Here is a 27273-nt window from a genome sequence, read left to right as displayed (position 1 = left end):
ACATGGTTTCCTGCCCCTGCTAAAGGGCAGGGAAATGCAAACTGCAGTGACATGAGGACAGTGGTGAGTTATCCCACAATATGTTGGTCTTCTGTTGCAACTGCACATTTAATATAACATGCCCACTTGTGCCATTGCAACTTCTTTCTCCCTCCCTCTCCTCAACCAATCCCTCCTGTATCAATATAACCTGCCTATGTTCTGAACCCGGAGCACTTCCTATAAAGACTGCCAGAGAGTTTCTAAGGGTGACATCAATTACACCGGATAATTGTTAGTGCTGATCTTTTGGAAAAAGGCAAATCATCGATAGCCTTTCAAAACAGACATTATTCACAGCTCAAGGTGACACCCGTCGGCAGCTCTTAGGAACTGAAATAAATTAGGTGTCCACTGATACACCGCCTGAAGGAGAACAGCCTGGAAAACCTGTGTGGTGCCAGATCTCATCTTCTTCCAAATTCCTCCTCAAAAACCACCTCTTGGTGGAGACTTTGGCTCAGCCTCTTAGTCCTACCCCAGAGCCGAAGCTAAGTGCACTTCCAGCAATCAAAATTTAGATTAGAAGATCTTCAGGAGAAGTGTGTGTGTGTCCTATTATATATTTGCCTAAGGCAGCAGTTTGGCACTGCAAACTACAGCTGCACCATCACAGCAGCAATGGAGGGCTGCAGTGGCAGGTGGCCCAGGCGAACCACAGGGCAGCTCCTCAGCAAACATCCTGCTCTACCACTGCCATGGCCACTGACCACCTCACCAGCGACAGTGTTTCAGCCTCAGCAGAAGTGGGGAATGTGGAGAGAGAGCTTCCTTGGCCTGTTGCAACTGTCCCTCCATGTCTCACCTGGGTTGCTGGCTGCCACCCATCTCCATCTCATTTGTAGGTCTAAAGGAAGTGGTGTGGGTGGCTTTGTTTGTTTGTTTGTTTGTTTTGAAAAATCTAATGGGAGCAGGTGGGAGACTTGGCAAGATCTACATGGAGATGGAGGCTGAGGAGGTCTAGGGGGCACTTAAAGTGTTGGGGAGGGTTGGGGAAGTAGGTGGAGTTCACAGTCCTTTGTACCCCTGACATCGAAGGTGGAAAGGAAAAGCAGGAGGATGGTTGCCAAAGGTTGTAAGGGTCAGTGCAGGGCAGGCTATGCAACCCTTCCCCTTTTCAACCTCCGATCATGTGACAATGATGTGATGCGAATGACATGTGGGTTGTTCTGCCCGCCTGTCAAAGTTGGCTCATAGGGTATGAAACAAAAAGGTTCCCCATCCCTGGTCCAATGGGACATTGGTGTGGGATTTGATGAGAGTTGGGTGGTTTGCTAGCAGGTGAGGCTGTAGGTAAGGCTGCTGAGCGCCATGGCACAGCCCCCCCCCTCTCTCTGTGTGTATCTATATATGTATATATCTGAAAGGAAGCAGGGATAATACCTGAAGGAGCATTTCCACACTCAACATTTAGCATAGACACTGAGATCTAACTCCAAGGGACTTCTGGCAGTTCCCCCACTGCAAGAAGTGAAGGTACAGGGAACCAGGCACAGAGCCTCCTTGGTAGTTGCACCCACCCTGTGGAACACCATCCCATCAGATGTCAAGGAGACGACACCTTTAGGAGACATTTGAAAGCAGCCCTGTATAGGGAAGTCTTTTAACGTGCAATGTTTTATTATGTTTTTATATATGTTGGAAGCTGCCCAGAGTGGCTGGGGCAACCCAGTCAGATGTGCGGGGTGCTACTGCTACTACTACTAATAGTGATACAACAACAACAATAAAGAAGAAGAAGAAGAGAAGAAGAAGAAGAGTTTGGATTTGATATCCCGCTTTTCACTACCCGAAAGAGTCTCAAAGCGGCTAACATTCTCCTTTCCCTTCCTCCCCCACAACAAACACTCTGTGAGGTGAGTGGGGCTGAGAGACTTCAGAGAAGTGTGACTAGCCCAAGGTCACCCAGCAGCTGCATGTGGAGGAGTGGAGACGCGAAGCCGGTTCACCAGATTATGAGTCTACCACTCTTAACCACTACACCACACTGGTGTATTACATACACATTTTTGTTTAATATAGCGACACCTCGATCCCCCCCCATACCACTTACCTTTCCCACATACAAAGGATCCGTTCCAGTGTATTCTTCCAAAACGAAGAATTGGTTCCACACCCAGCTCCTCTTCATTCGCAGATGCAGAAGCAAGTTGTCCGAGAGGCTGCCTTCTTGGCCTTTGCTGGGTGGTCTGCTGCTCCCAGATAACACAGCCGTAACGAGGTTCATCATTAAGCAACAACTTAAAGATATACTGAGTCCGAGCCACTTCCTTGCTCTGTCCATTTTACACGAAGTTCGTGTTGCCATACCAGGGTTGTTTCCAAAAGTTGGAGCTGGGTCCTTTAAAGCATCCAACAGAAAGGCCTCTGAAACTCCCAAGGGCAGTCTTTCAGTGATATGAAGCCAGCCACATTAAGCACAGTAGTTTCCTGTGAAGAAAACAAAACAAACCCAAAACCAATCCATCAAGGAATTTTGAGAGCATAGTTTCTTTTTTAAAGAAAGGGGGGTGGGTGGAGAAAGAAATATGTTTCATGCAGTATTTAACCCCTCTCATAAAACTGTGATAACAAGGTAATCCTCTTCCACAAAAAGAAGGCTCTTTTGCTTATAGCATGTATACTACACTCCCAAATGAAGGTAACGTTTGATTAGCTAAAAAGGAAGACTCTGGCAGTATGCTAAGGTAGGTGCCAGATCTCACTATATAATTGATTGTCTTGAGTGAACAGAACATTTTTGAGAGAAATATTTATGACCAGACAGCACTGACAGTATTTCGAAGGATTCACTTCATAAAAGTTATAATAGATAACGATTTGACTCTTTTTCCTCCCACCCTTCCGCAAAATTCTGCATGTCACCTCACATGTGTAAATGCACACACAAAAATATTAGAGACACACTGCAATGCTTTGGTTCAATTTTAGCAGCTGCAAGTTCTTTCTCACTTTATTCTTTTAGCACCCAACCGTCCTCTGCTTCAAGCCATGCTTCACACTCTGCTGCTTGCTCTCTGAGGAGTTGGCCACCGCAGCTAATGTGACATTTCTAAAATTCTGAATAGCCAGTTAATCATTATATCTGTCACAAAAGGTCTCAGGATGCTGATAGCCACATGCTACCGCAGCATATGCCTCAGTGAGTCAAGCGAACAACTCCCCCCACTTCCACCTTGAGCCTGAAAGACTCATTTAGACCAAGGAATGTTGACCTCCATCAGAGGAGACTTTCTCATCAGTCAAAGATCTTTTGTTGTCATGAAGTTAGATTAGCTGGTGACCTCACTCAGGCCATGTTTCGTAGCAGTCTTTTCTTCCCCTGTTTTGCTAGGTTTAATGAGGTGGCACTGCACTTCGCTACTCTCGTCAGTGCAGTTAGCAAACATCCTCTGCGTGTTTCAGATGTTCATTTTCAGGAGGGGAGGGCCCTTTGTGTCCTCTGAGGGCAAGTGAATTCTTTAGAAAGCCTAATATTGATCTTTTTATAAAGTCTTTAAAGTCTATTATGATTCCACTCTACTCTCCGTTGTGAAATTAGGTTGCTGTTTTGAAGGACCACTTAATATTTTTATCTAGAGATGATGATCTTTTAAAAATAAAAAAAACCCCAAACACCCCACATACGCAGCAGGAGATGCAGCCAGGCTCATCGAACTCATAACAGAAGCAAGGGCTATTATGAAATGATTATGATGTGCAAAAAATATGTAAATATTAGTGGAAATTTATGAACATCCACAGATTTAAGCTGCTAACCACAGCCTCTCTGTATCCATTTCCCTCACCTACCATACACACAACTCTTCCTTTCAAAAACAGACTGGTATCTACAGCAGGAGTTAGGAATCTTGAGGGTGTACTCAATGCAAGGGCGAAAGTAGTAGAGGGGACATGTTTGTGAGCACCCAGAACCACCTATCTGGCTGGCTGTTGTTTAATGCAGAACTGGAAAGTTTCATTGGCCAGTTGGACAATAAAGTTGGTATATTTTCTCTCACACATCCCTGATCATACCCAAGTGCATATGCTTGTCACTCATCCTATTGTCCCTAGGCATTATACTGCTTTTTACCACAGCATTCCATGTAGGGTTCTCTGACAGCTTCTATAAGCTATTAGGTGTCAGGAGAGAGACACACAGGGAGTCCAGATGTTGCCTTGTCTCCTCAAGTGACAGCCAAGTCCAATGTCTAGAGAGGAGTTGATTGCAAACAATATTGAGCATGGCTGAATTTGTTTTGTGAAGGGAAGTAATTTTGGAACAACTAGCTTGCATTGTCCATAGAGTTTTCTTGGCAGGGATATTGGAGTGGCTTGCCAGTTCCTACTCCAGGTGGATCACGTTTATGGTGCTGGAGGAGACTCTTGAGCAGGCATCCCCAAACTTGGCCCTCCAGCTGTTTTGGGACTACAACTCCCATCATCCCTAGCTAACAGGACCAGTGATCAGGGATGATGGGAAATGTAGTCCCAAAACAGCTGGAGGGCAAAGTTTGGGGATGCCTGCTCGTGAGAGTCCCATGGACTGCAAGAAGATCAAACCTATCCACTCTTAAGGAAACCAGCCCTGAGTGCTCACTGGAAGGACAGATCCTGAAGCTGAGGCTCCAATACTTTGGCCACCTCATGAGAAGAGAAGACTCCCTGGAAAAGACCCTGATGTTGGGAAAGATGGAGGGCACAAGGAGAAGGGGACGACAGAGGACGAGATGGTTGGACAGTGTTCTCAAAGCTACTAACATGAGTTTGACAAAACTATGGGAGGCAGTGGAAGACAGGAGTGCCTGGCGTGCTCTGGTCCATGGGGTGACGAAGAGTCAGACATGACTAAACGACTAAAAAACAACAACAAGCTTGCGTTCCTGTATGCCCCCTGGAATTCTCCTCTCCTGCTTCAAGGGTGATGAAGATCCTACAATACAGCATTCTGTCTGTGACTCAGGGTGAGAGTTCTGTACGGTAGCATGCGGCAGAATTTGTGTCCCGTATTTTGAGGGAGAAAGGTAGAAATGTCCAATCTACAGACTTTTTGAGTAAGCAAGGTATGTTGAGCCATGTGTGCATGAAGTTTCAGCTTTCTATCTGTTGTGAAAGTGCCTTAAGAATTTTGATATTCCTGTCAGCGATGTGAGTCAGTGAGTTTCACAGATTCCTTTACTGACAGCACTATCAAAATTCTTAAGTGTGATGATACTGATATAGCTATGGATATATGGGCTGCTGTATTTCATCTCCTGTGGAAATCTATGTCAAAACTTCCATCAGCTTTGATGGGCCCGGACTGTTCTCTTTGTGTTCCCAACAGACACTTGTTCAAAGGTTTGCAATCAAACCCTTCTACTGATCCCCATGGCAAAATGATCTTTGAATATGAGTCACCAGAGGTTCTGCTTAAAGTCATCTTGCAAGCAGTCTTGTTTACTAAACATCTGTGATCGTCAGCAAAGCTTAGGATAATGAAGAAAACAAATGATCAAGCATTAAACCCATTCTCACTGGAAACAGTTTGCCCATGCCAGTAAAGTTAATTGTGAAACATTTGAGTTTTAGCATGACCAGATTCTTCTATTGTATTACTGAGCAAAGGCAAATTGTTGTGGCTGAGGTTTTTTGTTTTTTTTTTTTTAAAAAAAATGGAAATCCATTTCCCCAAGGCATTCTGGGAATATAATTCCTCTCTGGGCTTTCCATTCATCAACAGTATAAGCCAGTCTTATCTACTAATTGTAAACTCATTCTCTGTGCATGAATCCTTATGCAGCCAGAACAGCACCATCCATGCACAAGAGGAACGAATCAGCAAGGTTTTTAAAAGATCTACACACACACACACACACACACAACCCTCCAACAGCAACGAAAAAGCTCAGTGAGGACTGAGCATGCTTTGTGGGCATGGAATGCTAAATACCTGTTTTGGTAAAAGATGGAAAAGTAGGGGAGAGGGGTAATGAAATGGAGTATTCAGGATAAGGGCATGACTGGTTGGCTGGCATCCTGAACAGCAGCTGCCGGCTTCTGACATCTCCTCCTCCCAGTCTGCTGCCTCTGACCACTCATTGTTGTCCCACCATCAATCCCCTTGCTGTGAGCCTTCTTCCCTTGGGGGTCCCCCAGCTGTTGCCTCCCACCACTCCTCAGCATACAGCCAGTCCTGCTATTTGCTGGAGCACTTGTGCAGTCCAGGGCCTGGCTCCAACACTGCCCACCAATGAGGGTGAGCGGACTTCTCTAGCTGAATTAATTTATGTACCACGACAGCAGGGGTAGGCAACCTAAGGCCCGTGGGCCAGATGCGGACCAATCGCCTTCTCAATCCGGCCCGCGGATGGTCCGGGAATCAGCGTGTTTTTACATAAGTCCTTTTATTTAAAATGCACCTCTGGGTTATTTATGGGGCATAGGAATTCGTTTATTCCCCCCCCCCAATATAATCCAGCCCACCACATGCTCTGAGGGATGGTAGACCGGCCCACGGCTGAAAAAGGTTGCCGACCCTTGCACTACAGTATAAACTGGGGATGCGGGTGGTGCTGTGGTCTAAACAACTGAGCCTAGGGCTTGCCAATTGGAAGGGCGGTGGTTCGAATCCCCACAACAGGGTGAGCTCCCATTGCTTGGTCCCTGCTCCCGCCAACCTAGCAGTTCGAAAGCACGTCAAAGTGCAACTAGATAAATAGGTACCACTCTGGCGGGAAGGTAAACGGCATTTCTGTGCGCTGCTCTGGTTTCGCCAGAAGCGGCTTAGTCATGCTGGCCACATGACCTGGAAAAACTGCCTGTGGACAAATGTCGGCTCCCTTGGCCAGTAAAGCGAGATGAGCGCCGCATCTCCAGAGTCGTTCGTGACTGGACTTAACTGTCAGTGGTCCATTACCTTTACAATATAAACTTGGAATATCGTGGAAACAGGGATTAACACTTTACTATTTTTTCTTTGTAAAACAAATAAAATAAATGCATTTTACTAAATAGGATAAAAATAGCATAAAACCTAGCCATGACAGCTCTCCCAGCAGCAGCTGTTCTGCCATTCTAGAGATTGGGGAAGGATGTGAAAGGGTGGCAATGGTGGGGATGGGCTTTGCCATAAGGGAATTATTGGACTATGGGGGCCAAGAATCAGGAGTTATGGCTTTAGCCCTGTATGTTCGAGTCCATTAACAAAGTTTCTCCCCATGAAATCTAGTTGCTGACATGGTCAATACACCAAAAAGCACCATAGAAACAGCAGCAGCACTTACCACCAATATTTCTCAGTAGGGAGAGGAAAGCCTTCAATTTTCCTGGAGGTCATCTAGATTAAGGCTGAAATCCTATGCACATTTACCTGTGAGAAGCCCCACAGTGGGACTTGCTTCTAAGTAAACATACATAGGATTGCCCTATTAAAATACAGTAAGATATACATTTCACCATACATTAATAAAAAAGCCTTACTGATTCCTTAAAAATAGAACCTGCCTTCACACAAAAACAACTGCATTATTATTATTATTTTGGCATTCATCAAAGAGGAGCTCTTATTGGAAAGGGCATAAGTACACAATGGTTTTGATTAACTGGATTACACAAGCCTTTTGAAAATCATCTGTCTCGTGAGTGTGGTATTTGCTTATTCCTGCCAAACACCCAGTAGTTTGTACATTGCATGTTAATGCAGACTGGTGCAGTAACTTGGGGGAGAAACTTTCAGTGCTTCGGTGTGTATTAGATGCAGAGTAGCCTACCCAACAGCCTTACAGGATCGTGCTCCTTCATCAGTATTATTACTATTTTTAGTTGTTTTGATTAATTAGCAGAGCAAAGGTAAGATGCACTCTGCATGCATGCATGATTAATATAGCCATTTAGTTAGGTAGTAAAAAGCAATTATAGGTCAATACATACACTCTTATAATCAGTTGTTTTTTTTAAAAAAAAAATAAAGGCACTCTTTTGCATTTATGCTGTATGGTAGAGGATGAATTAGAGTTTTGCTAAGGGAGGGTGTAAACACGTGTGAGGGATGAGCATTATCCATTCCTGCAGTATTTCCAATTTGCCCATTTTCAGCAGATCATTATCACATATCTTTTGGACTGGGAGGTCTGTCATTATATAGAATTGAACCTAACCATTAATGATAACCCATGCCTTATTTGGTATGGGGGGAGGAAAAGGCATATTCTTTTTTTTTTTTTTTTGCAATTAGCAACACGGTAATTTTTTGATGGAATTTGTAACTGGAGTAATTTTGCTCAGCTGTACTGTTGATATCCCGTCTCTCAGTCCTGCCACCCTCACAGGAATGCTTGGTGGGTAGAGGCGGTTCTAGGGGGCTGTGACCAGTGTGGTCGCATCAGATCCAGAGCAGACTTCGCCACTATTACTCCAATGGAAGGCAAGAGACCGGGGGAGCTGGGCACCAGATTTTGAGTGCAGTTCTGTGTATGAAAGCTATTTCCAGGAGGGAATCAGGAGTGCCATATTGGAAGAATCATTTCAGTTCAAATACTCTTTTAAGCAGCTTGTATATATTTTTTTGTCACAGCCCCATCCTCCTCAAATAAATACATACATTTCATATATTTAGGGTTGACATTATACAAGTACAGGGTGATTCATAATGAAGTATACAGTATACTTCATTATGCATTACCCTGTACATCTAGGAGCAAGTCCCATTGAACCCTATAGGGATGACAACTGAGTAGACATATATAGGATTGTGGTGGAACTCCCCACTCAAATGTCAACAGAAGCCACCAGTCGCACTGGTTATACATTTCTCACCCCCTCCCCAAGTGCCTGCACTTGCATTTCAACAGAACTCCCCAAAATTACCTCTGCACCCAAGTCTTTCTAACCCCCGCCACATCAACACACATGCATCTTGGCAAAAGTGGGTGGTATTCTATGGTAGACTAGACTAGACCCATAGAAGTTAATAGACACGATTCACTTAGGTTCATTAATTTCAGTGGGTTTTCTCTGAGAAGGACTTAGCTGAACACAAAGTTAAATACTCCAAACATAAATAAAAAGCATTTCCGAGTGTGTGTGTGTGTGTGGCAAAGAAAAATGTATAGGATAGCAGAAAAGACGTACAGAAGCCACTTAGTCACTGGAAATATATTGATATTATTGCTGGGGACAGGAAAAAGCTGGACCATCCCTTTGGAGGGTTGTTTTCTTTTTTTGGGGGGGGGGAAGGTGTTGAGAAGCTTGGCAGGGCTATGACCCTTTTTGCCTGTAAGAAAGAGGGGCATCCCTTAAATGCTCCTTTGCCCCCAGTAACCAGTGTCCCTGGTCTGTTCAGGACAATGATGACATATAAAATTTTATTATGATTCTGCTCTGGAGGGTAGGGCACAAATGGCTTCAGGTTACAAGAAAGGAGATTCCGACTAAACACCAGGAAGAACTTTCTGACAGTCAGAGTTGTTTGACAGTGGAATGGTCTCCCTCGGGAGGTTTGTGGGCTCTCCTTCCTTGGAGTTTTTAAAGCAGAGGTTGGATGGCCATCTGTCATGGATGCTTCCTGCATTGCAGGGGGTTGGACTAGATGACCCTTGGGGTGGTCACCTTCCAACTGTATGGTTCTATGGTTCTTTGATTCTGTGAACCTGCCCTTCACCCTAAGGACCCAGGATGGGTTGCAACACTAAGACACAACATGAAAGACAGTATAAAACAATTTACAAACACAGAGTTATTCCATCTAGATAGGTCTCCAGTTGCACAAGTGCTGGGCATCCTTTAATTATATGGAAAAACCACTTTGATATTTAGGGAAACTTTGAATGTTAAAACTATTTCAGCTCTATTTTAGTGATACAGGGGGCATACAGTGATACAGTGTTTTTGTTCTATTTTTTATTATGTACAGTGGTGCCCCGCTAGACGAATGCCTCGCTAGACGAAAAACTCGCTAGACGAAGGCATTCGTCTAGCGGAAGGCTGCCCCACAAGACGAATTTGTCTATGGGGTTGCCTCGCAAGACGAATTTTTTTTTTCATCTAGCGAAAACCGCGGTTTGCATTGCCGCTTTGCTAGACGAAAAACCCGCTAGACGAAAATACCCGCAGAACGAATTATTTTCGTCTAGCGGGGCACCACTGTACTTTGTGTTTTTTTATCTTGTATGTTTGTGTTGTGAACTGCCCTGAGATCCATGGATGAATGGCAGCGTACTAACTAGCTAACTAACTAACTGAACAAACAAACAAACAAACAAACAAACATGAATGCTTTTAGAAATGCAGGTGGCAGTTGCAGAAGGGACCGATCAGGTTGGAGCTGTGTTGTGTGGTGGTGGTGGTAGGGAAGATGGAAAGGAGTTGTTCAAACTTCCTGATGAAACAGCCTTCCCAACAGTCCCACCCAAAGCTGCTCCTCCAAAGCTGCTGATTGTATCGAGAGGGAATCTCCAATTGCTACCAAAACTTGAATACTTCGCCTGGTTCTGTGTGCAGAACATTATGGGCTTCAGGCTGGCTTTGCAAGAAAAAGCAAGAGGGAAGGAGAAGGGGTTATGTGCTCGGCTGAGTCAAGAAGGAGAAAGAGGGATGCAATCAAATTTATAAAATTGCATATGTATGTATCTATACTTAGATTTGATTTTTATATATATTTACATAGCAAGCAGTTTCTAGCTGCGCATTCCCTGTTGCAGGAATACATTAGTGGAGATTGACTTCCGTGTGTAATGACTTCTTTTAAAAAGATTTTCCTCTCCCATCCTTATCCTGCCTTAAAGAAAGCAAACAGCTTGGTAATGAACACAGTAGGAAGAAATTAAAGCAGAGTGCAGAGTATGCTTCAAGTGAGCTGTTTATTTTGCCTTTTAATTTGTTGTGATATTTAAAACTGAGAGCAGGGGGTAAGTACTTTTCTTCATTAAAGGGCTTAATTTTCATGCTTTCTTTACTTCTGCAGTTGTCCTACTTACTCTTTCAGTGCTCGCACCATTGTCCTGTAATTCTAGCTTGGATGGCTAAAAATTGCTATGTTCCATGCGTTTGAATGTCACCAGTCCAATCCATCCAATCAGGATGGTACTGAAACTGTGTATTATGTCTCATCCAGAAGAATAAGAAGTTTGTATACACTGCCTTACGTCACTGTGCTATGCCATAGAAAAAGCTGGTACTGCTCACACCAAATTCCAGGTAAATTCACAGATCAGTGCCACTTTGGTGTAGTGGTTAAGAGTGGTAGACTCGTAATCTGGGGAACCGGGTTCGTGTCTATGCTCCTCCACATGCAGCTGCTGGGTGACCTTGGGCTAGTCACACTTCTCTGAAGTCTCTCAGCCCCACTCACCTCACAGAGTGTTTGTTGTGGGGGAGGAAGGGAAAGGAGAATGTTAGCCGCTTTGAGACTCCTTCGGGTAGTGAAAAGCGGGATATCAAATCCAAACTCTTCTTCTCTTCTTCTTCTACTTTCTAGGTTCGGTTTGCGAAAATGAGCTCACCAGTAGCTGTTGGAAAACTGAGGGCTGGGGAAGTTTTGTCAGATATATGCTACAGTACTTGTAATCTCCAGCTCCTCAAAAGATTCCACCAACGGTATCTCTGAAATTTTTTACACATGACTTGGGAAGACAGGCGAACTAATACAAGTGTACCGAAAGAAGCAAAGATCACCAGTGTTGAAGCAATGATTCTTCAACATCAACTTCGTTGGACCGGTCATGTTGTGCGGATGCCTGATTATCGTCTTCCAAAGCAACTATTCTGAACTTAAAAATGGGAAGCATAATGCTGGTGGTCAACAAAAGAGGTTTAAAGACTGTCTGAAGGCGAATTAAAAAAAAAAAGGTATTATAAACACCAACAATTGGGAAACACTTGACTGCGAGCACTCCAATTGGAGAACAGCCTTTACCAAAGGTGTCATGGGCTTTGAAGACACTGGAACTCAGGATGCAAGGGAGAAACGTGCTAAGAGGAAGGCACGCTTGGTAAATCCACACCGTGATCAACTCCCCCCTGGAAATCAATATCCCCACTGTGGAAGGACATGTGGATTCAGAATTGGCCTCCACAGTCACTTACGGACTCATTGTTAAAACTGTGTTTATGGAAGACAATCTTACTCGGACAAGAGTGATCGCCAAAGAAGAAGATTCCTGAGTAAAGGAAGCTTTCATGCTAACCTGAAAGTCCCATTGAACTGACTGCAATCCTGTGCATAATTGCTCAGAACTCCTATCTTAACTAAGGGCTCGTACACACTCCTACTTGTCCAATGCATAGAAAGCGCAGGTCAGAGAGGTTTCCTGCTTGTCCTGTGCTTTCTAAACAGTGGGTCCAAGTGGTTTTCGTTTGCCCTGCCGCTTGCTGTTTACCACCGAATCGAAGCGAACGTCAATCTGCAGAAAAAGACGATTGACACCCCCCCCATTAAATGATAAACAGAAAGTTTCCCCAGAGAAAGCAGCAGGACAAGTGGGGGCAAGATTTGGCAGGTGGAAACTGGCCAAGAAGAGATGGTGTTTGCCCTTCTCACATCAAAAACAACTACCTGGCAATTACGGATGGCACAGTAGGGCAGAGGCACTTACCTGACCTCCTGGCAGGTGAGTCGCTGCTGCTTACTTGGAAGGAAAGGTGAGTGCGGCGGAAATGCTCCTGCCAGCGCCCTTGCGCTGACATCCCCTCCCCACTGCCTCACTCCTCTTGGTAAGCAGCAGCGACTCACCTGCTTGGAGGTCAGGCAAGCACCCTCACCCCATCCATGCCATCTGCTCTTGCTGCCTGGTGTTCTCATATCATCGGATACTGGAGCTAAATGTCTTGGCTGGATGGCTGCTGTACATTAGTATGAGTTTATTTTTTAAAAAAAGTGTCCTGGGGCATTTGTTTTCATTATTGAAAGAGACTGGGTTTTAGGTTTTTTAACTCTCTCTCTCTCTCTCTATATATATATATATATTTCTGGAAAAATACAATGAAACTTGACAATGCACCATATGGTGCATAAACATTAACTCAGAATACAATCCAGTGTCACAAAGTTATAACCACAGATCAGTCAGCAGGCTCTCTTGGGACACATCAGCAACTCATTTCACTCAACATTCAAAGCATTTCATCTTTCTTTTTCTTTCTTTTTTAAGTGGGTGGGGGGAGCGGGGAAGAACACCTCTTACAGAATAACAGAAAAGTTCTGTCCTATAAATCCCAGAGGAAAACTGACACTACCCTTTGCATAGTATTGTTTCTCTATTCTTAAAGGTGACTCGTACAAAGCCATGCCAGCGACCTTCATAAGGTGAGAATCTTCCTGCAAACTTTCTCTAAAAGGGTACTAGATGGCAAATATATACCACACTACAATGCACCCAATTTGCAATTCATTTGGCCTATTTCCCCCCAAAGTGAATTCGAAGGCACACACTTGCAAAACCCAGCATTCACATAGCATTTTAAAGCCTCATTTAAAACCTCCACATGCATTAACTTGTAATCCTCAAAACAGTTCTGTTAAGGTAGAAAGCTCTCCCTTTCCCAACCTGGTTCCCTTTAGAAAGTTTTAACTACAATTCCCATCAGCCCCAGCCAGCATAGTTAACAGTCACGGACAACGAGAAATAGTCCAACAACATCCAGAGGGCACCAGGTTAGGGGAGGCTGGGACCAGTTTACCTTTGAGAATGTCTTACTCCACATGTGCCCACTCAACCAATACCATCAACAGAATTGGCACTACTACAGGTGCCACAAAATACCTGTTCTGCATTTGTAAGAACTTGATCGTTCAGTGTGGCAGCACCTGCACTTTGGAAATCTCCCTGCCTATTGAGATCAAGCAGGCGCCTTCACTGTACTCTTTTCAGTGCCTGGTAAAAACACTACTGTTTAGACCAGCCTACACAGATGCTTAAGGATGCGGGTGGCGCTTTGGGTTAAACCACAGAGCCTAGGGCTTGCCGATCAGAAGGTTGGCGGTTCGAATCCCCGCGATGGAGTAGCTCCCGTTGCTCGATCCCTGCTCCTGCCCACCTAGCAGTTTGAAAGCACGCCAAAAGTGGAAGTAGATAAATAGGTACCACTCCGGCGGGAAGGTAAACGGCATTTCTGTGCGCTGCTCTGGTTCGCCAGAAGCGGCTTAGTCATGCTGGCCACATGACCCGGAAGCTGTACGCCGGCTCTCTCAGCCAATAAAGTGAGATGAGCGCCGCAACCCGAGTTGTCCGCGACTGGATCTAACGGTCAGGGGTCCCTTTACCTTTACCTAGATGCTTATAAAGTTGAGGTAATTCTAACCTGTTCTGGTATTGTAACTTTTGTTATGTTTACAGTATGGCTGCAAATTTTTCTTAGATTCTGTTTTATCTTGTGCAAACATATTTGATGCTTTTTACAATCATGTAGTGTGTAAATTTTATGGGGGGGGGGAGAAAAACCATTTCCAGGCAGGATTTGTTTTGTCAACTGGTTTGTTTTTCATTGCTGGTTGTTAATGTGCCGCACACAACAGGTAAATGTGTGCAAGGAGGTTAGCAGCCTTTGCAGACCTATTTGAAAGGCTGAACCAGGATGCTGGTTTTCCTGCAGTAGTGCAACACTATCTTTTCCTGGAGATCATGCTTTGCAAATCAGGGACCAGAGGTGGGTATGTTTGCTTCATCTCCTTCCCTCCCTCTGAGAATGCCCCCTCCCTTTCTGCGTTGGCATTGACCATGTTTTAGATTTTCATTCTGTGCAGTGACACTAAAAGAACTTGAAGTCGTGGTTTCAAGTGGCTTTACAAAGGATGGTTATGAAAAAACCTGGTTATTGTTCACCATTTACATCTTGCCTTTCTGACCTAAAAAAGGGGGCCTGGAGGTAGCTTATTACATTTAAAAACAGAGCAGCATCTATTATTAATTGCCCAGTTACATGATAAGAGCAGAAAGCTTTAAAAACAACTGTGTAACAGAACTAACCAGCAGAAGGGAGGAACTCAAGTCCAAACACCAGGCAAGATTAAAAAAAAAATGTCTTCACCACTTGCCTGATGAGCCATGATTAGGTTTGGTGCACATGCAGTTTAGGCCGGGGTAGGCAACATGATGCTCTCCAGATCTTGTTGAACTATAACTCCTGTCAGTCCCAGCCAGCATGGCTAATAGTCAGGGATGATAGGAGTTGTAGTCCAGCAACATCAGAAGGCACCATGTCATTGGCTGCAACTGTTCTTAACCAGGGCTTGTTACTGGAAATCGGGGCAGTTTTTTTTTTTTTTGTTATTAGATATTGGGATGGTTATATTCCAGGCATTCAGAGAAGAAATAAAGACTTCATTACACGAGCCTGGAATGCTTTTGTGAAATTTACATTAATTTTGTTTATCTTACATTAATGTCCAGAAAAACCAGTCCAACGGAATACAGCACAACATCTTGAAACTTTGGGCTACATGGGTTTACATGTGGCAACCCAATGAATCATATACCTGCAAGGAATGATGCAGCAGGAAGCTCTCCCACCATTGGTTGCCTGTCTCTCCACCCAGGCCAGCAGGAAGGAAACGTGGGCAGAGTTTACAACGGGGCTTGAGCGTGACAGAAGAAGCCATTGCTGCAGCATCTCCCCTCACAATTTCACAGCTGCTAAAGAGAAAGAAAGGTTCTCTGGGTGGCAGCTTTGGTCTCAGACCTGCTAACTACCTAAAGTTTCGATGGGGGGGGGGGAAGAGTGTGAAGAAGAAGAAGAAGAAGAAGAAGAGGAGGAGGAGGAGTTTGGATTTGATATCCCGCTTTTCACTACCCGAAGGAGTCTCAAAGCGGCTAACATTCTCCTTTCCCTTCCTCCCCCACAACAAACACTCTGTGAGGTGAGTGGGGCTGAGAGACTTCAGAGAAGTGTGACTAGCCCAAGGTCACCCAGCAGCTGCATGTGGAGGAGCGGAGACGCGAACCCGGTTCACCAGATAACGAGTCTACCGCTCTTAACCACTACACCACACTGGCTGTAAACCTGCCAACAGCTTACCCCCATCTCATAACCTGCAGGTACAAGCGAGCCTTCAAGTTGTGCAAATGTATTGGCTTTTTATTTTATTCATTTACATTTATATGTAGGGCAGGTGCGGGGAACGCAACGCGAGGTTTGATGCCAGTTCGCCCTGTAACGCTTGCAATATGTGGTAACCCAAGAGCTAATTTATCTCTTCCCGGTACTGACATTTATAACGGCTAGCTAGAAGTGACATCTATACTATCCGGTCCTGACCTTGCTGATTGCCTCAACTCCATGAAGGAATACTATTAGCTAGCAAGATAAAGAACATTTTCGGCTGTCTGTGAAATCAAACCAGGAAAAGAAATAAGAGTCTTTCGGTTGGTGTATGTATAACTATTTGAGGTGCTACTGAACTGTCTGCCTTGTTCTTATATCCAGGTTTCAAAGGACCTCTGGGAATATGAAATATGAGTCCACAGCCTTCACAGCAGTCTTTCTGGCTAAAAAAGAAAAAGGAAATAAAGACACCTCCGCCCCTTTTGTCCCACAATGGTCCGAAATGCTGCAAAACTGATATTCTCGGAGCTTCAAATGCCACCTCAAAATCCATGCAATTCTGCTCCTTCAGCTCAACGGTGGCCCCACTCTAGAAGAAAACTGTGTGAGGTACCTACCGTACAACTGACCTAGCCAAGGCTGCAAACTATAAGAACTAACAATGTACTTCAGTGTGAATATGCCACAACCCAGGCTTGTTTTCATTGCCAAAGATAAGTGCTGTTACAGCCTTTCTTGTCTTTTCCCCGAGGCCACTCTCTCTCTCTATATATATACATACGCCATTGGTGTGGATTTGTTTTTGTTACAGCACAAGTGTTTTAAGCTGGGACTGCATGGAGTTTGTTCACAATAAATGTGTGTTCTCAATAGAATAGTTTCCCAATATACCCTATTTTCCCGTGTATAAGACGCCCCCATGTATACGACGTGATTGGTGGGTGCTGCAAGGTCCGCTGGCTATTGGCTGCTGCGGCAATTGGGCAGGCGATTGGTGTTTGCTTTTGGGACTCCAAATAGAGACAATGGGGGGAGATTGCCCAGACTTGTTGAGCTTTTTTTGGGGGGGGGGTTGCTGAAAATCACTCACCCGCAGGAATGCGACAGCCAAGTGCACTCACATCGGCGAAGACAATAGTCAGCGGAACTTGCAGCGCCCACCGTTTTTGAACTTTCTCGGTTCTCCTATGTGCCACCCTCACCATTGTGGCGGCACGGGGTCATTATCCTGTATTTGGACTCATGCCACTTGTTATATTATTCATCAATCCAATTTGTTCAGATATCGCTGTATTTTTACCCTTTGTTTTCATTATTTGCACTTGGCACTTTAGCATGTTTGTGAATCTAATGGTTACCTGCTCATTTCTATTCTAGTAAATTTGGTTTTATAGTTATAGCCAGTTTGTGGTGTTGCTGTTTTGTTTTGTAGCATCCACCATTCACCCGCAAAAACGCCGCAGATGATATCCTGCTTGTGGCAGCCACCAATCGCCCGTCCCACCTCCCCACTATCTGTGTAGAAGGCAACCCCAAGTTTTTAGCATAATTGTAATAAAATAACCTAGTCTTATATACGGGAAAAATACAGTATAATGTAAACAAGGTATTAATGTGCATACTAGTTTCATGAGAACATGGAACATCAAAGCAATACTGTGTGGATCATTGCATTCTTTCTTTTATAAAAAAAAAGGCATTTAATTGCATTTTCTTCCAAACATAAATCCAAAGAAGACCACGTAGTCACATTCTTAAGCTCCTTTCAGGTGACTGGCTGTTGGGCTCTAAGTGTTTGATGAATGGGTTTAGGTGACACTGCATTGCACACCACCAGTTGCATGCTTCATTGCATGTCTGCAACTTGCATACACTTGTTGGAATTTAAGGCACATCTGTATCTGCAGGTGTGTGATAGAAGGTGTTTATGGTGGTGGGGTAGAGCCTGCCATCACCCCACCATACAAACATTCATTCAGTAGCAGAGCTGTCAACCTTCCTTTGTTTTTGCATTGGGAAACGGCCATAGCTGTCAACTTTCCCTTTTTTGCAATGGGAAACGGCCCTGGAATAAGGGAATTTCCCTCAAAAAAAGGGGAAAGTTGAGAGCTATGTTCAGTGGGCCTAAACATCTGCACAGAGCTATACTCTGAAGAGTATCTGAAGGCTAGTCACATTAAATGGTGGTGACGGAGCTCAGGATTATTAATTATTTTAGAATTTAATCTGCACTGTGGAATTAGTCACCCACTTTATACACAGAACTGCCCTGTGAGTTAGCTTATACTGAGAGACTATGCCTGGCCCTAGATCACTCGCTGAGCTTCATTGCATAGCAAAAATCTGAAACCAGCTCAAAACCCTTCACGGTCCATAGAAAATATTGAGCCAGATGAAGCAACATGTGACTTAGTATAAGGCACTTTCCTACTTATAAACCCATCAAACAGTTTAGTTGCCCCTACACTAAAATGGATTCCAATAACAAAGAATCTGAACTGTAGTGATTGTTGTCTAACAGTTCGTGGGATTTCACAGAGCTAAACCAAATTTGCTGGAGAAATTAAACAAGCACACACTAAATGGAAAGCTGTCATAAAAAGACATGTGAGAATATTTCTTGCACAGTACAGTCTACTTACCTGAGATTTTCACTATTATCGCTCTCTATTTGTACACTTCATCATTATTTATACACTTTACGCAACTATTTTTTTTTAACGTTTCATATTTGAAGATTTAATAGAGTAACCCTATGCATGCTTGCGCAGAAATAAACCCATCTGTGTTAAAATGGAGTTTATTTGCGGGCAAGTGGCTATAGGATTGCACCTGTAACTTACATTTTTCCACTACAGCATTCACTGGATAGTAAATTAGCTAACTATGAAAGTGGCCAAGAGATGATGCGTGCATTAAACCAATCTATGTACCAAATAAAATGGTACTACTGAAGGAAGACACTGATGGGATTTCACAGTGGCAAGCTGGACTGCCACAAGAAACAAGGGCACAAATAATGTGTTTTTGAGAGTTGGAAGGCAGAATGGCAAAATGGTAACACCATCATTATCTCTGATGTACACACTCATTTATTTTGTCCCTTTGTTGCCTCCAGTCAAAGAGGGTTTACAAGTATCTGAAGCATTAGTACAACATATAAACCCCGATTGATTAGAGGCAACAGCTCAGTGAGTCGGCATGGCATGGGCAATGATGGCCCCACACATTCTATCTTCAACTCTCTACAGCCCCGGTGTCTTCAGAAAAACAATGTAAGAATGTAATAGAAATTGCCGTGCCATTAACGAGTAGTTTATTTGAGCAAGTATAAATATATCAGTGGATAAGAAGGGAATAGACAACAGATTCAAGTTTGAAACCTGGCACTAAGATTAATACAGAATATTCTCGTTTTCTTTTAACAAACAATTTTCCATCAGACTCAATAGCTACAACTTCTTTTGTTTCTTCTCCCACAGGGTGCAACATAGTCCTTCACCTGTGTTTTAGAATGTGGATTGAGGGGGAAAGCAACAAACACATCCTGTTCCATTGTGACTGCTGCGAGCTTCTTTTATTCCGAGTAAGGGATGGATAATATGTAGACGGGCCTCTTAGTAATTGCCCTAATCTTCCCTAATGTATTGCCAGTAGAAATGAATAGAAAAAGTCTATAGTGGACATTGTATCAAGACTTCTTTGTTTGCAAGGTAAAATGCCCTGATTTCTGAAATCTTTAATTGAATGGCATGGGTGGGTATTTTTTTTTTTTTTTTTGCCTATAATTAATTACAGCTATGGTGTCTTTAATGCCCCTTTCAGAAAACATTAGTTGCTTGTTTGTCACCTAGTGGCTTGCTTTATTTCTAAAAAATTATCATTGTGTTGAGTGGAATGCACTCTGGACATGTAATTGTAACGTCCGGAACACTGTAAGCTGCCTTAATGGAGTATTACAGTAATCCTCAGTGTGATCATCTTTATTAGACAGATGTAGCATTTATTCAGAAAAGATTCCTTCCTTTTCCAAGGGCTGGCTGAGATCTCTGTGAAAGATGAGCTGAAAACTCCTAAACACAATCTTTTCCTCACAGCAATATGAAAGTATGCATTATGAAAGCACTGGGGTTTTATTGAATGTTTGACATCCCACCCACCCCCTCTAAGTAATATGAACTGAAAGCAAGCAATTTAACAACATAACCTCTAACCTGAGTATCAGAGGTTAGGCTAGTATGGGAAAAGCGAAGTCCCATTGAGTTCAATGGGGCTTTATTCTACTCAGGAGATGCATGGGATTGCAATCTCTTTGCTATGATCTTATACTTGCTCCTTCTTTGGTGCTAAATTTTGGAAATGTCTATGAAACAGTGTTAGGATTAAAGTGCAATCTCCGTTTTCACATGATTCCAACAGCTTGTAACATCTGAATTGGGCCTCTTCTTTAAAGAAATAAAGGTAAAGGTAAAGGACCCCGACGGTTAAGTACAGTCGCAGACGACTCTGGGGTTGCGGCGCTCATCTCGCTTTACAAGCCGAAGGAGCTGGCGTTTGTCCGCAGACAGTTTTTCAGGGTCATGTGGCCAGCATGACTAAGCCGCTTCTGGCGAAACCAGAGCAGCGCACGGAAACGCTGTTTACCTTCCCACCGGAGCAGTACCTATTTATCTACTTGCACTTTTTGGCGTGCTTTCAAACTGCTAGGTTGGCAGGAGCTGGGACCAAGCAACGGGAGCTCACTCCATCACGGGGATTTGAACTGCTGACTTTCTGATCGGCAAGCCCAAGAGGCTCAGTGGTTTAGACCACAGCGCCACCCTCGTCCCTACTCTTTAAGAAATACTACGTCCCTAATTATGAAATATAGCTCTTGCTCTGACTAGCAAATTGTTCAGATGAGCAAAGGCAAAGGGGAAGTTGCAGAAAGATAGAATGAATTCATTCTATCTCTTCAGGACATGTAGAAATCATGGGGATTAGATTAATTTATGTGCCTGTAATGATGTTCAAGTAATAGTAGAGTGACCTTGATTGAATATCATAGGCCTCATAAAAAGAACTTCCATAAGGGTATGTAAAGCATTACAAGAAAACAGAGTTGTATCTTCAAAACAACAATGCTTGTGTAAAATCACTGGCAATAGTCTTATCCTTTTTTTTTCAGTTAAGGCCTGCAAGGCAAGGGCTCAGATTAAAGTTATGCTTCAACAAAACTGCTTGAAATCAAGAGGACAAAATATCAGGCTCCCTTTCACCTTGCCTGCACTAGCTTCAAATAGGAAAATCAAGACAAAGTTGTACTTGCTAATTCTGCTGATTATACTAATTTTCTGAAGGAGCTGCAGCCTTATGTGGCAGTGGATTCACAAGATCACTAACCTTTCTCTCCCAAAGTTGTAACCTTACTGTGTGAAAATGGTGCTATGCATGAACCCTGGGTCTAGACAGCAGCACTGGCATTATCTAGAATGTACTTATCTCAATATTTGACTAGGAAGTGAATCAATATATATTTCTGTACACTTCTGTCTCTCAGATATGAAAGAACACCCTTTTCTTCTCAATCTCTCATGGAAGTTGGCACTGTCAAAATATGAAAGATGGGCTGCAAATCACACATAGTACTTAACTATGTTCATTTACTTGATGATTTTCAGTGGGTGTCTACAATTTGTTACTGTCAATAGTCTCTCTTTAAGTTCAAGTTATTATAAACCACTCTGAGTGTGTAGTGATAGGGTGGTATATAAGTACTTCAAATGAATGATTAAAAAATGTGTTGTATAGGACTTTACAAACTTTTGGGATACTTCACAATGCATCCACGCATGTCATTTATAAATGGCTGTGAGAGAGAGAGATAGAAGCCATCACACACAACAGCACCTCAGGTTGGACTTTTGCATTATGCCTCAGGGACCATCTTATTCAATGGAGTCCATTCACATATTCAGCTGCCGGTTATGAAGGGCTGGCTCACCCATTCATGATCCTCACAATTTCTCACCATTTGGTTGCTCACTGTGTGAATCGACTCCATTAACACACACGTGTGTCTGAAGTGATTTGAAAGTTCTGTTTCCATTGTATGATCATCATTGCACCATCATTAGTCAACTGTTTATACATACAAGCTCCTACTGGATTCCTTTCTTAAGCTCCCTTCCTGCATTGTAAGCCTGCATACATGTCTCAGTTTAATCCACACCTGCATCTTTTAAGTGCATAAACCGAACATTGAGTGGTCAGAAACCCAAGTGACGTGTGTGTGTGTGTGTGTGTGTGTGTGTGTGTGTGTGTGTGAATCAACCCCCAGGGACTGCCTTCTCAGGCTCTCTGCCCTGCTGGTTTTATAGTCCAGTGAGACTGGTCCCTTGATTGGATCTTCTGTTTAAAAATTAGGAACTGGCAGGGCACATCCAATGACCTTAATGGTGAACTCCTCCTAACTCTGCAATTATGTCATACCCAAAGCCTGGCCCTAAATATCTCCCAGTTTAAATAAATAAATGAATGAATGAATGAATGAATGAATGAAACAAAACCAAGATTAATCTAATTGCAAGTTACATTTTAATGTTTTGACCAGGTTTTAAAATTTCTGTTCGTTACCATGAGCTGAATGGGAAAGTGTAGGAACGAACACAAAAATACGCACTGAGATCTAAAATGTAAGTTATAAGAAACTAAAGCATTTCTCTGAACTGCTTGTCAGGACCAGACGAGTGTCTAACATTTAATTAGCATAGCAGGGCTCCATTCAGTCATTGTAATTTGTCTCTCTCTTCAAAGAAATACATACATTGTTATAGACCACTCTTTTCTTTTGCTATGAGGCATATATCAAAAGAGGGAGCACACTTCCATATGCAATACCATATCAGTCTGATTATATCCTACATAACAAGACATGCCCCAAGATAAAATAACACTCAGATATTTATTTGGAAGGAATACTTTGATGTTAAGTGAGCTAAATAATTCTTTAAACTCAAAAGGCAAGATGGAGAATTTTTTGTGTGTCATTGCAATCAATCTAAATCTACAGTAGAAGGCAGCGCTCTTTTACAAGTTCAGCCGTAACAACGTAATCCAGTTGGGATCTTCTTTTGTCCAGTCCCGGTTTTCTAAAGTGCAACCTGTTCTGAAATTGCTATGCACGCTTCTAGGAGGTTTTGAAAGCATCCTGAGTGAATTGGTGGCAGTGGAAAACTGAAGAAGTACAGATACTTAACCTGTGCTCATGCAAGTGAGACTTAAGGAACCCAGAATCCCCGAGAGTGGTAAAAAAGCAATACTTTCCCACCACCATGCATCCTCCCAGGCTACCCTGTGGATATTTTCTGGTTGGTTTGGGGCCTTTCGTATGAGGTGAGGCTGATATGCCAACTGCTGCCCCTCCTGGGCAGAGAGAAACTAGCCACAGTAACCTATGCCCTGAGGTTTGGAACAGCACAGAATGTGGTTTATGTAGTGAAACAGGAAGGTGGATTGACCAAAACTAGAACTTTTGTTTCACGAGTGGGAGTGCCTTTCTACTTGCACAGGGACCACTGGATCCCAGCTTTTAAATAAAACTTTGGCTTATCTAATTTGATTCCTATATATAGCCCCCTAGCAGAAGCAAAGCAGAAAGACTTTGTCCCAACCACTGACTGTTAACCTGCCTCAAATTCCTCCATCTGAATTGTAAACGGAACTGTGGAATACATACAGTCTGTCTGAAAGTATGGAGGAACCTCCGTTTAATTAATTAAGCTCCAATCAATTCATGTTTTAAATTTCAGAACTTAAAGTGATCATAACACAAGAGTTTCCATTCAGTTATTGTTTAGATTTTTTTTAAAAAGGAAAATTAACTCACACTTAACTTTTCAAACTGTAACGGGAACTTAGGCATTTTGGTTTATAGGAAAGGCACAGCTAACTTTGGATGAACGTTTTTGTGTATTCTACTGAAATAAAGTTTTGCAGCTCTGAATTCTGCATAAAACAGAATATATTATGACTTCTCTTTGCATATTAAATATTATTTCTGAAGCCAAAGGATATTACCATGTGATAACAGATGGAAATATTATCCGTTTTAGTCGACTATTTCCTCTTCAAGAAAAATTTGAATTAAAAGAAATGACTTGTTGAAAAGTTCCAGAAGTTGTACAGCTTTATTCTTAAAAGCTTTTACAACACTTAAGGCTGCAGTTATCTGCACACACTTACTTGGGCACAAGACTGATGGGGGAACTTACATTTGAACAAATATACACAAACCCAGCTTCCATGAAAGTTAACTTGCTTTCTTAAAAAAAAAAGGAAAACTGTATCTGCAGCTTCTTTTGGATTTTATATCCAAAGCCATTTATTTCTGGACAGCTGGCAGAATTTCAGCCAGTTGCCTTCTGGAAAAAAAGGAGGGATTCAGAGCACATCATGCCATACAAAAATAGCATTGTATCATACCTTCCTTTTTCTTTTACTGATGTCACTGTGTTGGCCTTTCCTCTGAGCTCCTGTCACTTACTGCTGCAGCTGAGGTTATAGGTAGATACTTCATTCAACAGCTTCTCTGGCAGGAGCCTCTGCAATTCTCTCCTTTTATCATCACACTGTAGCTTTAACCCACAGAAGAAAGAGAAAAGATAGAAAAAGAGTGTTTCATTTGTAATTTAAGATTCCGCCTTCTCTCGGGCAGGAAATATAATCTTGAACCTACAAGAGATTTTTTTTTTCTCTCTCTTCCTTTTCTGCTTGAAGCGCTTAGCTAGATGCCGAATACAGCAGGCCACGAGGCAAGGTATGCAGAAGCCATTCACAAGGAAGATGCTGATGGCACACAAGCCACTCGGATGAGTACAATAGGACACCGTTTTATGACAACATGGTCCGGAATGAATAATGCATGTATGAGGATAACGGCTACCCGCCTTGACTTGAAAAAAGAATGAACTGGGGCATCCCAAGGATTCTTTATGCAAGCCCGTGAGCTAAGTTGAAAATAGCTTACACCACTCTGCATTTCGCTCATGATGAGACAGCAGTAGCAAACTGTTGGGCTGAAAACTACGCAGTAGTTAGCTCTGTAGTCTGTGTAACAGAAAAGCCCTCTTGCACTATAGGAGACTAGATGCAGCAGAGGCAGGTCACCGCTGCCACTAACAATTGTGCAGAAAGGGGAAAGTCAACGCATGCGACTTTTATCACCCCTTCCCGAGAAGATGCACATATAAGGATTCTGCCTTTGCCACATCTGCTATTGAGCAGAACAACTCAGCCCTCTAAGTGCATTTGGACATTCTTCTCGTGTATAAAAGACGTACCTATCAACACACAGCCTGAAACAAGTATGTGCTTGTTTCTGTAGCTACAATTTAAGTTGCATTATTGTCAGGGGTGTAGGAAGGGGGATGGGGGGGACTGCCCCTGGTGTCATCGCTGAGGGGGGTGACATTCGGCATGCCACCTACCCGCGACTCCCAAGCCTACCTCGAGCTGTCGGTGTGTGTGTGTGTGTGGGAGGGGTTGACAAAAAAAATCTGCACCGGGTACCACCTGACCTTGCTACGCCTCTGATTATGGTCCAGCTACCCTACTTCACTAAATGTAGCATTTCAGCTGAACTGCCTTTCAAAGTGTTGTTAATTAAGTAATGCTCCCTGAGAAACCTCTCATTAACAGCAATGTGGACTGAGCTGGTTTATTTTGCTCCCCTCCAGGCTCTTGGAAGCTTTAACAAACCAGCTACTAACATCAGCATCGAACTTTTATTTCATCCAGGCTTTTTCTTGCTTTTTTGTTTCTTGGTAACTGCCGCATAAAATTCTTTCCCCAGCCAGAATCATTGCACAACTTGACCAAGGGATAGTCAGAGGGTCGAGTCACTAGTGGTTTCCCATTGGAATAGTTTGTTTATAGGAAGAGAGAGGCTGTACTAAGTTACAATGGCATGAAACACTGCACTGTTTTAGAATAGTACAAACTCCCACTCCCATCCCCAGAAAGGGTATAGTTCCAATGTTTATCCTTCTAAACAAGGTGCCTGATTGAAGTTTCACTTGTCACTTCAGAAGCCTTTGGGAGAGGTCACTTTCCTAGTGAGGTATATTCTGTTTGTTACTTTTCAGTTCACATCACTGATTTTCCTTTGAAATGTATGTTATTAGCACAGTGGGGGCCTGTTATTTGTATGTCATGAACCTAACTTTGACATCTCTCCCTAGCAACTGCTTTTGGGATGTCATATGGCTAGAACCAATTGTCAAACTTGCTAAACATGGAAAAAGTAAGGAAAATTCAAGCAGAAACAGAACAAACTAAGAATTTAAAGTGATTTCACTGGCAAAACCCTTCCCCCCGCTCTTTTACTTAAGAGCTGAGAATAAGAAGAAGAAATGTGGGAGGGGGGGGGAGCTCTAAAGGAAAAACCTACCCTTGTCATCACACTTTTTAACAGCACCCGCACGCCAATTTAAAAAGAACTGCAGCCTCAGCGATTTCTTAAATAACCTGTTCCTTTCTTCATAATCATCCAATATATTTGCTTCACCTTTTGACTATTTCAAGGCTTTTTAATAAAGTAAAATACTTGGATTTTGCCAGAATTATATTTTAGAAAGCTCAGAAATATATTATCCTTACATGCGCTTTTAAAAAGATTGAATTAATGTGGAATTCTGATTTGTTGAAAGAAAGAAAAAATGGAAGAAGCCAACTTGTAGCCTGCCTTCCAAACAGACTTTTCTTCTATTCACACTCTCAAATTAATCTTACAGTAACCTTTATCAGTAATAATAGAATAATTCATTTATCTATAAATAACATACAAAAGCATTACAGTAATCTACGGAGGTAAATACACAAAACGGATCCTACCCTCATCGCACCAGCTCACAATTTGTGCTCATCTCTCCAATTTTGGCTCTCGCTTGATAGCTTTTATTCTTTTCTTTTTAAGGTTCTCCTCTCTCTTTCCTTCTCTCTCTTTCTTTCCTTCTCCCCCTCTCTCTCTCTTTTCCCCATTAGGATTCGAATGGGCTGGTTCTTTAGCCAATATGTCGATATATGCCTGAATACACTTGTAGAAAAGCAGCTTCTCCTTTTGTTTGGGTCCTGTATGGGTGAGCGTCCTTCCACACCAATAGGCAATGGCTTCCCTCACAGTGGGAACTTTCCAATAATTGCCAGAACAAATTAAAATGAAGCTTATCTGTTCCTTTCCCCTTTCAGTTGGAAAAT

The 27273-nt window shown here is 42.9% G+C and overlaps 1 protein-coding gene across 1 annotated transcript in view; it reads right to left on the bottom strand.

The window, feature by feature from the left end:
* Positions 1–27006, bottom strand: part of CDH20 (cadherin 20) — a 67904-nt gene extending 40898 nt beyond the window's left edge. The window contains exons 1-3 of the mRNA XM_033154427.1: positions 26911–27006; positions 24502–24653; positions 2093–2469 (exon numbers count right to left, since the gene is read on the bottom strand). Coding sequence (XP_033010318.1) covers positions 2093–2347 — 255 coding nt within the window. The 5' untranslated portion in view covers positions 2348–2469; positions 24502–24653; positions 26911–27006. The remainder of the gene's footprint in view (positions 1–2092; positions 2470–24501; positions 24654–26910) is intronic.
* Between the last annotated feature and the right edge of the window lie 267 nt (positions 27007–27273).

Source organism: Lacerta agilis, chromosome 7 (genome assembly GCF_009819535.1).
Source record: "Lacerta agilis isolate rLacAgi1 chromosome 7, rLacAgi1.pri, whole genome shotgun sequence".
In the NCBI taxonomy this organism is placed as follows: Eukaryota; Metazoa; Chordata; class Lepidosauria; order Squamata; family Lacertidae; genus Lacerta; species Lacerta agilis.
The sequence above is the reverse complement of the archived record's forward strand: the minus strand, read 5'-3'. Positions and strand labels throughout refer to the sequence as shown.